The sequence below is a fragment of the Panulirus ornatus genome, chromosome 38 (assembly GCF_036320965.1).
Source record: "Panulirus ornatus isolate Po-2019 chromosome 38, ASM3632096v1, whole genome shotgun sequence".
Taxonomy (NCBI): Eukaryota; Metazoa; Arthropoda; class Malacostraca; order Decapoda; family Palinuridae; genus Panulirus; species Panulirus ornatus.
Window position 1 is genome coordinate 2904757 of NC_092261.1, and position 13904 is coordinate 2918660.

Here is a 13904-nt window from a genome sequence, read left to right on the forward strand (position 1 = left end):
TAAAGCTCTCGGTTAAACATGACCCAGTGTTTAGCCAGTGATCCCTTGATGAGATACGATCGGATTCACTGAGAGGATCGAGTTGCCTTATCTTTTCTTTTTTTTTTTTTTCTTATATCCTTCATGTTACAAATAAAAGAACATCATATCGGCATCCGAGGCTACCCCTGAAATCTTTGAAGCAACTTGACCAGACTTACGACATAATAACGCCACAAGCTCAGCTTCACAAGGTACGTGATCAACATGAGGCGCAAACCCACATCCCTGTGATTTTGGTCTCATGTTCACAGCCGCTGATCCACTGCCAGATACCATAGCGCGCCGCCCGGATAGTCGGCTGTGAATATGATCGCCGTGGTCCCAGAGTTTAGTCCTAGCCTACACTGAAGTATCCGGTGACGTTTCTCTTGATAACACTGGCTCTTCTCCAACACAAGGTGTATTATGTTATCATTTTAATGGTGTGGACTTTGGCCAGCATTTTTTTTGTTTATCTTTCCGACCCACAGAGTGGAGGGAAATTGACAGCCAATTGTCTTTATATCTGAACAATAACGCTGTGCTCGCTGGTCACACAGGTTTGTTACGTTGTCTAATCTTTCAGTAAAAAATATCAAGTAATTTTTGCAGTTCATCCTTTATAAGGTAAGAGAAAAATATATAGCGATGCGTCTATGATAAGTGGTATAACATGAGTTTAACCTGAGGGCCTCTGACAGCCACATGAAGATCGTGATCACACAAATATATAAGGGGGATATGAGTGAATTCAACACACACACACACACATATGTATATATATATATATATATATATATATATATATATATATATATATATATATATATATATATATATATTATTTATTTTATACTATTCGCCATTTCCCGCCTCAGCGAGGTAGCGTTAAGAACAGAGGACTGGGTCTCTGAGGGAAAATCCTCACCCGGCCCCCTTCTCTGTTCCTTCCTTTCGAAAATTAAAAAGAAAAAAAATATATATCATTGTACATCAGAAACCTTCTGCAGCTCCAAGGCTGCGTTACTCCCCGTAGTGTGGACAGGATGGACTCTGAAGCAAAACGTTCTTTTGACGATACTACTCTGTCGTCAACTGATGATGACAAAGTGGCTCTTCACTTGCAATGTACGTCTAGTTTGTGAAGTACATTTTTATTTTTCAACAGCCTGATTTGCTTGAATCCTTTTCACCAACCACAATCATCTGTCATGTACTCAATAAGTCTTGTGCGGAGAGAATGTTAGGTTAGCCATAAGCAAGAACTATTATTTGTAACATTTATTATCGAAAATATAGTAACATCCTTCTATTTGAACGGCAGGAGGGTTACATGATTATACAAACTGGTCTCAACAACTAGAAGTTAAAGTAAAGTAAACTTAAGTGTTGAACATAAGTCCACAGAACATAGGTGAGGTAGGAGGACCTAGTCTCAGGAGATGGAACGGTACAATTGGAACATAAACCTATAAATAGAGTGGCACAGTTGGAATAGAACAGATTATGAAAATAGAGGCCTTTTTATTTTAAGTCGATTAATGAAAACGGAATGGGTGGATTAATCATAAATGATACCTGTAATTTTTAATATATTTTCTAGAGAAAAAAAAAATCACCATAAATATGAGGTGAAAGCAGTCGAAATTGTTAATATGGACATTTAAAAAAAGCAAAAGGAAAAAAAAGGGTCAAATGAATGGAAATTAGGTAGGATAAAAAATAATTATACAATTAAAATTTGAAAACACAGTGGAACAGCATTATAAGAAAATGGGAAGTACAAAGATCAAAATAATGAAATAAACTGAGAAATAAATGCAGGGAAAAGATAACATAATATTAAAACTTGTCTTGTTTATTGCATTACATTAAAAAGTAAAAAAAGGACTCAATTTAAATGATACAATAATCATAATTATATTAAAATAATTATATGGAGTTATCATAACGATATTCCTAGTCAAACAGAGCAATAACATTAACAGTAAATACTATTACAAAAAACTAGTTTTCCTCTTTCATCTATATCTTAATCAGTTCAAAATAGAAGATTCATCTCTCTCTCTCTCTCTCTCTCTCTCTCTCTCTCTCTCTCTCTCTCTCTCTCTCTCTCTCGGAAATGATAAATCAACCAGTTGGTTCTCAGGAACAGAAACTTCAACTGGCATTCTAATTTGAGTTTCTGAGAACCATCCGCTTTAAGGACAATTAGGCAGAATAGTACATCTGGCCAAAACAAAGACAGTTGTGCTTGAGCTAAACTTGAACTTGTCCAAAGTTCTCGTCACCATCTTGTATACCGCTAACATTGTATATGCTATACATGTGATAATAGCCTAAAAAATATTCATATAAATACATCCATTTGACCACCAGTAACAACCTTGCACTGGAAGCATTGATCATCAACACTTCAGTCTGGCTACAACAGCTTCACAAACAACCTTTTTTTTTGAGGGCTTTTGGCCTAGGACTATCCTGCTTGAATGTCAAGATGAAGGGGTTCGTACAGACATAATATAATATACCGTATTGCTACGACTGGAGAACATGGAAGCTGTTCAGTGTATTATCTGTGGATTACGGATGGATGGATGTGTGTATACAGAAGATCAGTGGATGGAAAATTCAACTGTTTCAAGTGTGCAGTAGCTGGTAATAACATTTCTTTTCATCAATGCTCTTTCACAGTGTCGTGTTGTATGTATCTCATGGTTTTTTTTTTCCTGCTGTATCTATAGTACTCCAAACAAAAAGGTCTCAAACACCTAAAGGTATATCAAAATGATCCTACAAATTATGTCTTCTACCTCAAATGTATAAAAAAGTTCACTATCTAATTGGGCGTTCTGTAAATATAAAAAGGAATGAATGGGTCACCCGAGAATGTGTGTATGTATTTACAATCAAACCATAAACGACAATTACCCCTGGGTGCCATGGATTTCAAACCGAACTCTCCCTCTGCTGTCATCTCGATAGGGTTGGTAAGCCTGGCTGCGACATCACTGCATCATGGCTCCAAATATTCCCATAAAAGGAAAGCAGGGCTACCCATGTGAAGCCAGAGGCGAGAGCTTTGGAATATTTTCCGCAGGTTTGTCATACTGTTCCACACGGAAGGGTCAACATTTATTGTTTGGCTGTATTTCTGTGTGAGTCTGTGGACAACTTCAAGCAATGGCAAACCAACACTTTAAGTTTTCTTCCGTGAATTTGTTTCTATAACTAATAACTTCCCCCGTGCTACTGGACATACAGGAATACTCTTGTTCCTTCACTCCTGATAAATCCAAGAAGGAAAATTCAAAGTCTATTAAATAATGAGAAAAATTGCAGGTTGAGCAGGAACCTGAAGGCATAACAAGAGCCTTCTAGCCACTCTCACGCCAACTAAAGAACGCTGACAGGAAAGAAAATGGAGGAAAGTGGTGCCTCACTTAGCATTACTTACAGAATATGAAACGTGTGAATCAGTCTACTGTTAAATAAGACTCTACTGACTGGAGGGCGATGTCAGTTAGTAACCTAACAATTGACTTTATCATAATGTGTTAGACAATCACTAGCAACAGCAACAGTACGTAAATCATTAGGAAATACTGAATGTTGTGTGTGTGTGTGTGTGTGTGTGTGTGTGTGTGTGTGTGTGTGTCCTAACACTAGTGACTGCAAGAGATCTAACCATAAAGGCAAGTGGTATTCGTTGGGGGAAAGAACGCTAGATCTTTGATGTAGTCCAGTGCAAAAAAAAGTAAAAAAAACTATTCCTAGCCATATACATTCATATATATATATATATATATATATATATATATATATATATATATATATATATATATATGCGTATGTATACGTAGCAATTATTACATATACGCACTATATACTTTTCCTCTTGTATGAGCATGAATGAGCTATAGTTACATAAAAAAGATACAGCTTCCACGAAGTACATAAAGAAAGGATTGGTTCAAGGCACTTGTGGTACATTCCCAACCATTGATAACATATGAAAAGTGGAGATCACGAGTTCGACTGCTCGAAGAAGAGTTGTGCGAATAACATTTTTTCTTTCTCAAAGCATCAACGAATGATTTCTTTGATGGAGAGGGTGGGGAGGGGGTGTGGTGTGATGTGGGGGAGGGGGGGGGGGGCGGTGGTGTGGTGTGTTGTGGTGGAGAGGGGCGGTGGGAGAGTCATCTTGAGGAGTGTTGGGGGGTTGGAGGGTTGGAGTTGAAGGGATCTGGAGGGCTGAAGAGTGTAAAATGTGGCTATCCAGAGCAACTTACTGGACACTTGGCGGCCCCCGGCACGCCTCACACCCCCGTCATTTGAGCGTTGATATGGACAGCGTACCTCCGGGACACTGTATACAACAGTTCAGTAATCAGTACAAAGCACACATTGGCCGCTTGAGTCACACGTTAAAAATATATCCGTTTTCTTTTGAAAAAAAAATCAGCTGATACATATGAAATTATATATAATTTTGTACATGGTCCATTCCATATAATTCTTTTTTAAACTATGTTAATCACTGCTTGAAGCAATTTACACATGAGAAACCAAACCTCTACAAGCCTTAAGAAGGTCAAAAATCAACACACAACACCATATAGGATCCTCCAGCGTGGACCGTGTGTGTGATGCATCTGGCGCCTGGCTGGAACCAGTTCCAGGATCCTCGGGTCTTGCTCTGAAGGCCCTGGAAACCTCACCACACCTTCGCCTGCTGGAGGGAGTCCTCCGCAGGGACCCCCTGCGAGGCTGTGGCCCTCACACGGCGTCTGCGGAAACCGAAAGGATATAATAACTCTACACGTTGACCGTCAGACCAACAACATCGAGGTACGACACACACAAGGCTGTCAGTCTGGCCTTTCTAAAAACAACGTCTCTTTTCTAACAAAGAAAACAAAATCACCAACAAAGCTTTTCTTTCTTTTTTTTCCATTCATATCTGGTATGAAAATACTGCGACATCTATTTCACTTTTTTTTTTTTTTAATTTGAAGTCTTTTAATTATCCTTATTTTGAGTTCCACCTTTAGGGCGTGTTGGATGTCCTGGCAACTGAGTTTGTACGAGCCAAGGTAGATGAGGTGTTCACAGATCACTTTCACAATGGCTGAAAGTTCGACTGATGAAGAGTACAGTGTTCAGAGACGAGTGTGGCGATTCTCACCACCCACTCCGACACCCAGTGTCTTACGTATCCTTAAAAATAAAAGATTTTTCCTGTGAATGATGCCAGCGTCGGGGAGACGGCCATGTGGGAGGCGGCCTAGGCTGACTGCCTCGCCACCCGCCGTCCCCGGCCGCCGAGGTTCCCCGAAAGAAGCGAGATCACTCGTCGAGAAATTTGTACCTGGGAGTTTGGATTATGGCAAGGGGGCTGGAGGGTGTGCCCCCAGCCTGTGTGGTGCCCCAGGCCCGCCCCCCGGGGGCAGGCATGGGGCCGACGATGGGGAGGCTCACCTTTGGCACTTCTTGGATGAGGCCATCGCTGCCGTGGCTTCTCAGGAGGGCAGGTCAGAGCCCTGTTCCTTACCGGTCTCCTCCCCTCCCTCCCCCTCGTCCTCCTCCTGTGGTGCTCCTCCCGGCTGGCGGGAGGAGCAGGGCGGGGCCAGCCCCTGGGCAGGAGCGGCGGCGGCGGCGGCCGCTGCCTGCAGACCCGCGGGCGGCGAGGAGGGCGGTTGCGGCGACTCGATGGCCAGCCGCGGGTAGCCGCCGGCGGGCGTGGAGGCAGCGGGGGTCAGTCCTCAGGAGAAGCGGTCGAACTCGATGCCCGAGTCCGGGGAGGTTCGGGCGGGCGTCAGGAAGTGGAGGTGGCGGCACCGGCAGTCGGCCACGCACTGGCACTTGTGGGGCGAGAGGTTCAGCTGCTGCTGGAAGTCCTGCAGCTGACCCATGAAGTTGAAGTTGGGCGCGATGTTGGCCTTCTTCACGCGGACGTACTCATAGGCCTCCTCGAGGTTGAGCTTCTCCTTGTACATGAGGTAGGCGACGGTGATGGTGACGGAACGAGAGATGCCGGCCAGGCAGTGAACCAACACGCCCACACCAGACTCTCTCGCTTCGTCTGAAAATAACAACAACAACAACAACAACATTAGTGTCACTGACATAAAAAGATAAAAAGACAACAGGTGTTTAAAATATAATGCACACCTGCCTCCTCTCAGGCAATAATAAATACACTTACATGTATAAATTCAATGCATAAAACAATGTATAATAATATATACATACATACAGAAACACACACACACACACACACGCACACACACACGCACACACACACATATATATATATATATATATATATATATATATATATATATATATATATATATATATATATATATATATACACACTATAAAAAAGGGGAAGGGTGTGCGTGCAATCTTATCCATTAGCATGAAGACCTTCTTATACACAAACGAGTCTCTGAATGAATCGATCCGACAATGGCTACGCTACAATCATCAACCAAACGCACAACATAACCGTGGCTTCGTATCCCGAGAACCGATCCCGTAACGGCTCCTCCACCACCATCCTGGCCGATATAAAAGGAGAAAATGCTCATGACGTCGCAACTGGCTCTCGTTTGTAAACAAAAGGGACTTAGGCGAGCCCTGCACTCCCTGGCTGGTGATGTCTGACACTGTGGGGGATGGAGGGATGCAAACAGAAGATGAAGATGATGATGATGATGATGATTACCCCTAACTACTACTGTCGCACGAGAATTTAGTTCCGAATAACGAAAGAATTGTGCGACTTTCATCTGTGAGCGGGAAAGATCGTGAATGTGAGGCAGAAAGAAAAGAATACAACTTGTGTCAAGGAAGGTGGGCAACTTGATCGCCACCGGTGTTGAGAAAGAGAAAGAACGGTAAGGAGAGAAGAGGAAGAAGAGAAAGCAACGGAGAAAAGACATTAAAAGCGGTAAGAAAGGGAAATGGAGGAATGAAAAGAAAGGGGTAGACGCTGGTGGGTTCCCCTCATGACCAGTGCAGGGCACGTACCCCTCCACACTACCACACTGTGCCACTAAAAGTGTTAGGACGTGGCCTGGAATGCAAATCTCAGCGTTCACGTGTCTCCCTTGAAAGCGGTACCTCGCTACAGTTCTAACGGAGAGCAATTACTTCCAGGTCACATCTACATTTTAATTACCTATTAACGTCGATTTAATGGCTACTGCGAAGGGATTAGGATTAGATTTCTCAGTACTTCACTTCATTCAAGTCGTACACTCGACAACGGTCTAGAAACTGAGATACAGGACTCATGCAGTTGAGAAGGCTGCGGAATGCTATTAATCGCATTAAACCAAGAACTACCAACATCCCGAGCCTAGCAACGCCATAACTCCACCTCCCCCTCTCACTGTCCATGGCTATAGACATCATTATCAGTAATAAATGACCTTGGATGATAACCGCTCACTCTTCCCTTCAAAATTTCCTTATTCTATCACGTATTTGAGATGACAGCGTGCTGCATCTTATCAACAAGGGTACACACGAGCAGTTAAATGTACGGGCGCTCTCCACACGCAAGAGGCTACCAAGGACGAAAAGGCGAGTTTACCCTCGACGTGCAAACAAACAGGTAGATCCGTTTACAACACGCCAAAACAAGTTGCCTCGATTACTGAGGCGAACGGAAATAAACCTGTTCATGGGATGATCTCACAGTGCACCAACGGGCCTAGAGCAGACAGACTGAGGTCGCTAAACTCCTGGCTGGCGCCGCTGCTTCCACTGAAACCAGCGCGCGCTTTCCACGAAGACTGGCGCTTTAAACTCGAACACCCTGGGCTTGGGCCAACCAACGGTCGGGCGGAGAAGAAACCATTTCTACCGCTGCTACCGGTCTACCACATGACTTGTTACTGTCGTTGCTGGAGTTCATGTCTACTACCACTTCTACTACCACTCATCCCAGCTACGACCACTGCCAATTTCTGCTACTACCATCTTGAAATGCTATGTTTGCTACAGTACCAACGTCACGACAACCTCAAAGACGGGTGGTTGTACCTACGATGGCTGCTGGCCTTGAACAGGCGTCAACCTAGCTGCTATCACCAACCCTCGGAAGTCGTATGAAGAGAAGCGGACACCTCGCCAGCCTAACCTCACTCATGGTAAATCATATCCACTAACATGGATCAGCACCTTAAAAGTGCAGTTAATATTGTTGATTATATTTATTTCACTGCCTCTCTCTTATTGATCTTTCTCATTTCGTTATTCTAATTTGAATACTAAGTTTTTTTCAGAGTTGCTGTACACCTTTATAATGAAACTCATTTTCAATAGTTTTGAATTTCATCCCAGTGTGTCATAAAACTCCAACCCCGCGTATCATTCCTCAGGAAAGAAAAGAAAAACAAAAAAACCTATTTCAAAACCCTATCCCGCTGATTCAAAACCCCATCCTTCTAATCTAAGGTCCCCCTACACCCATCTCACTAAATTCTTGCCCTTCGCCTCTTGCCCACTACCCACCCACAGGTCCCCAGCTCCCCTCCCCCAGCCAGTGACAGATCAAAGAGCTGCCGTGAACCTAAGATGTGTACGTCTGACTCACACACGGGTGCCAGAAATACACATGAGTCAAAAGAACACACACACACACTCACACACATGTACACACGTTAGAGATATATATGCCCGCACTCACACACACACACACACACACACACACACATACACACACACACACACACACACAAACTTAACATATATACACAAAAACACACACGTGCGAGGGGACAGTATGTGGGGCCTTTCTATATACAGCATGAGTACCTAAACACGACTACATTTTGCCTGAGAAAGGGCTAGGGAGAGAGAGAGAGAGAGAGAGAGAGAGAGAGAGAGAGAGAGAGAGAGAGAGAGAGAGAGAGAGAGAGAGAGAGAGAGCTATTTACGTGCTACAGTAACAAAAATTAGCCATACCATGTAACTAATGTCTACAAGAGCAACAAATACAATTAAGAAGTTCCGACTACATGAAGGTACGCGTTTTATCGAAGCAATCATCTGGGCAGTTAAATTTACGGTCTCAAAAAAGAAAAAGAGAAAAAAAAAAATCAAAAGACTTTGAAATAACACTAAAACAGCTGCTCGTCGACTCTACACGATAATTTTCCTGATACACTCACTATAATATATAATTCACGATTTATTGAATTCACGCATCGAAAAAAAAAAAATGTTTCATCGTTTGCGTGGCAGACGACGTTGGCATATGAATAAAGACGGCCATTTCCCCCCAAGTGGCTCTGACGTACGGGAGTGCCATATCAAAGGCACTCGAGGATCGACATCTCGGAGGTTAGGGATTGAAGGGGAAGCCTTGAGACCTGACTTCCACCTGACGAATAACCTAAACAAAAACGGGCGACATATCCGGCCGCCCTACCTTGGCGCGCCTCACCCACCCCTAACTTAATTTCCCCGCCATCCGCTCTGAGTTTGTTTGATTCGCTCTACATTACGTCTAAGGAGTGGTACTGGAAAGCCACAGCAGCGCATAACGTTGTTAATATAGAAATACTCAGTCGATCACTGAACGTTGAAAGACACTTGGGTTAGGGAAAGTAAAACGTGGTGATGCGATGGTGGTGGTAGGTAGGTTCCCGCTCCCCCTGGGCTGGTGGGAGGCAGAGAGGGAGTAGCGTGTTATAAATACAGTCGTGTCGGCGAGCGTTTGATGTCCTCGGCCAAGCTAGGCTCCCAGGCAGCCTAATTCTCACTCCACTGTACACCTTGCAAGTCTCACACTCTCCCTCCGGAGGAAGCGGAACTGAGTAGTAAGTGAGGAAGAGCCGGGAGCCATGCCCCACCACGTCGTCACCTCCACGTAACGCAGGCACATAACCCGCACACAGTAATACTCCTCACTCGCCCATACTGGCCTCAAGACTCTCGATGCCACGAGTCACACATAAAAAAAAACAATAATAATAATAATTCGTCATCCCACGCTCCTCCATCAATTTTCCCGGGGTCAGAGAGAGAGAGAGAGAGAGAGAGAGAGAGAGAGAGAGAGAGAGAGAGAGAGAGAGAGAGGTGCACGGCGTGTGGGGAATGAATCACCATCTACACTGCTGAATCACACACCGAGTATACGACTTTCCTGGCAGTGGGGGCCTGGCCCTGGAGGGGAAAGTGGCAGTCTGTTGTTCAGTGTCATTCATCTGGGCGACAGGTAACCGTGCAGGCATGAGAGACCCTTGCCTTATTACTATCACTCATCATCACTTTAACTTGACTTCAACCATCAAGAGTTTTAATCACTTGGATTAATGTAATTCATTGCCAGTGAGACGATTTTCAATCTGACGAGGGAGGTTAAGGGCTATCCTAGATACCCTATATATAGAATTCGTTTCACTCTCTCTGATTCTGCTTGGCAGCGTGTGGCCCGCGTGGGAGGACTCCGCTTCTGGTGAAAGTCCACAAATCCGTCACGTCCCATCCTCGATGATCCAACAGCCAGAGGCAACACGAGGTACACCGAGCCTGAACAAGTGAAGGATGCAAGAAGCACGACCATACTTCTGTTACACCATCTGATAATACTATGGTGTCAGGTTAACATTACAAAACTACAGATAGTTCGAGTTACGGCTACAGGTCCTGCCAGACATAGAGGTGCATGATACATGGATACAGTATGAGGGATATACAGTAACGGGTACAGGCAGTATGCGCCATCAGCTCATAAGACATAATGATACATGAGACTACTTGCAGACGATAACATTTATCAGTCAGGCAGGGCTGTCGGGTACCGCTCACCGCATGATACGGTAGAGTTTCGACGAACGTGTCGTATGATTTATAACGTGTCTAAGTGCTGCGTGGGAGTCAAAGAGACGTATGTACGTTTGCGGGCTAAATGACAGGAGCCCTCGCGTGGGTGAGGAAAAAAAAAAAAAAAAAAAAAAAAGAAAGCTACTTGGGCCAAAGTAGTGACGTTTGACAGCCACGGAAGTGCTGACTCAACCCTACATGAGACCAAGTGAACAGATCGCTGGCGAGGGCAGGATCCACCAACCCCTACGTGCACCAGCCGTCGTATCACGTGGAACTAACCAACACACACCCCCCCCCTTCACCGTCACCACCCGGGGGGCTTCCCTGTCTTCCCTGTGGCTGGCTCCTATCCCTCTCTCTGTCTCTCCCTACTACCTAAGCCCCCTCAACCCCAGCACCCTGCAACACCCATCCACAGGGTAATCTTCTGAAGTGTAATACTATACAGAGAGACAACACCAGGAGCTCACGATTAGAGGGCAGGAAAACTGTTGCGGCCACAGGGGCACGCCTGATGCCACCGGAAGTGGGAGGAACTAGGGATAAGATTACGTCGTTGGGAGCCCGACGCGCCCTGCTCGTCAGCCCGCCACACACCCGTGCTCGACACTCGGCCCTGGGGATCATTCACCCCTCCTTGCTTTTAGCTGTTTATACACACTGTCTGCGAAAAGCAAGGACGTTTCTCCGAATCAATTGACGTTTGATAATCGGAAGGTCTAAATCCTCGGAATTAGCTTAACCGAGTGAACCCGCCAAAAGAAAACGCGAAGTGGCCCTTCTGGCACTATGACGTCACCAGAGCGTCATGCTAGACGCTCGCCCCGATGCCAAGTGCCAGTTACGGTAATTGGGTGGCATTTCCTTCAGCCTCAATCCCCCCCACCCCGAGCCTCCTACGTAAGCGAAGATGAGGTGCAAGAGAATGCTCATCAACAACATGGCAGGTCGACTCAAGAAAAGGAGGAGAGGTGGGGAGGAGGGAGTGGTGTAGGGGAGCAGACCCGCGGGATGGCAACATCGCCAATAAAAAGCATGAATTCCAGGAAGCGGTCAAGGGTGGGGCAGACAAGTGGCTTGTTTTGGGTACTGCCGCTACTCCTGCGGCAATTATTACCGAAAATGCCACGGCAACCAATGCCTCGAGGCTAGTGCTCGATCGCCTCCTACGTGCCTTCTCTTTTAACGTTCGTTCTTGCTATCATAACTTTTACAAGTACTGAGGGGTAACACATGGTAGTGATTTACAATACCGAAACCACTCAGTCTCTAGCAAGGAAAACCGATATTTCTTATTTTCGTCACTTTTAATCGAGGCACGACATCGTCAACACGTCCTAATCCCTCCCGAACACACTCAACAAAGCTTCAGACTCGTCCCAACTAATTCGTGTCTATAGCGTTCGTGATAACCTGCTGGCACGCCCTGACACGCGACAATAAACACAAGAACACCACCACCAACCCCACCTTCCTTCACAGCCAATCTAACTTTGGATTGGGTTCCACCATTTAAGAATGTTTATACAAGTGAAGGGGGCTTTAAAAAGAAAAAACAAAATTACGTGCGCGAGACAAGGCATCGCAAAACCTTCACAAACGTTAACATGAACCGTGAATTTCATCAATGAACACAAGAGGAGTTCTGGACACCGAAAATCTGAGGCTCTGAGCACGTCAATAAAAGATGTCAACGTCAAAAAGAGAGAATACGTCCCAGAACCTGACCGGAAGTTGAGATCAACATGGGTGAAAGTCCCAGACTTTTGGGCAGGATTATGGCCTTTACAGGGAGCGGGGTCCATCATGTTTACTAATATTTTTCCACCTTTTACGTGGCGGTGGGTCGCGCCACCAGTCGATAACATCTTGAGTGACCTACAGGAGCACGTAGCGAGACCAGACCTATGCTTCTCAAGGTAACACACGCCCATAATGCAACCCGAGGAGCCGTGCTGGCAAGCAAGAACCTCAAGTTCATTTAAAGGAGGGGGGGACTACCTTGACATTCCTCGGGAGATGTAGTGTGTGAGGCGAGCGGAGCGCCGAGTAACACCATTACGTGTGTATTCTCTCCTCACTCCCCGCCTCCCGAGACTGGCTGGAGGAAATCCAGGTAATTTTGAGATGGCGTCGAGTTCTTCTTGACGCTAAACTATCAAGACGTTGGCCATAAGTCCCTAAATAGCATACAAAGGTGTGTGAGATAAAGGCACTATTTACTTTAGAGGACTAAACAAGATCCATGCATGATGTGCTGAGTAGACACAAGAGGAAATAGACTACCCACGCGATGGCAACACTTCCGTCCCTCCTCCACACTTCCCAGCGACTCAACGGATTTTCTCTTTACCTTCGCTCACTCCGGCGTTTCTGTCGCTTTCGCGGTGACTGCTCTCGTAACTTCCTCCTCCGCTACGTCACTCTAACATGGGGAATTACTCACAAACAATGTTTGCGCGCTATAGGCTTTTGGCGTAACAGAACTCTCCCGTTCATAACCCGAGTAAGGATCGGAACAGGCTCAAGGTTTCGAACCACCAGAGCGAACATCTTAGACAGAAATGGCAGCTAGGCCTAGAAAATACCCGGGTGGTTCTGGCTACGCCGTGTTAAGACCTCCCCCATACCCCCCACTAGTTCCTTCCTTTTAAATGTTGTACATCATGTGGCGGGTCGACCGCCGTCTTCCTCTCCTTCTTTGATGGCTTTCGCATCCACTGCTTACCTTAACGTTAACCCCTAACCCCTCCATACACGGCGTTCATTAGGTCTAAAATGTCTTATCATTGTGCCGTACGAGTTTGATCGCGGGTGGCAGTTGGGTGCCGCGCTCCTTGATGGTTTACTGCCAGACGCACAAACATTTACTAATAATTTTTCAAAGTATATAGGCTTCCGGTCTCCATGTAACGGCGGAGGTGGGGCGGCTTCCACGAATGGCTTGAGCAAGGCGGAGGAGGTCTGTCAACAGCGTAAATACTGGAGAGGATGAAGCAATCAGGATGGCGTTGGTGTAATTCTCTTAATCTGTA

General features: G+C 45.4%; 1 protein-coding gene across 1 annotated transcript in view; it reads right to left on the reverse strand.

The window, feature by feature from the left end:
- Nucleotides 1-1287: 1287 nt before the first annotated feature.
- Nucleotides 1288-13904, reverse strand: part of LOC139760798 (dual specificity protein phosphatase 7-like) — a 50529-nt gene continuing 37912 nt past the window's right edge. Inside the window, exon 4 of the mRNA XM_071684406.1 lies at nucleotides 1288-6106. Within this exon, the coding sequence (XP_071540507.1) occupies nucleotides 5787-6106 (320 nt within the window). The 3' untranslated portion in view covers nucleotides 1288-5786. The remainder of the gene's footprint in view (nucleotides 6107-13904) is intronic.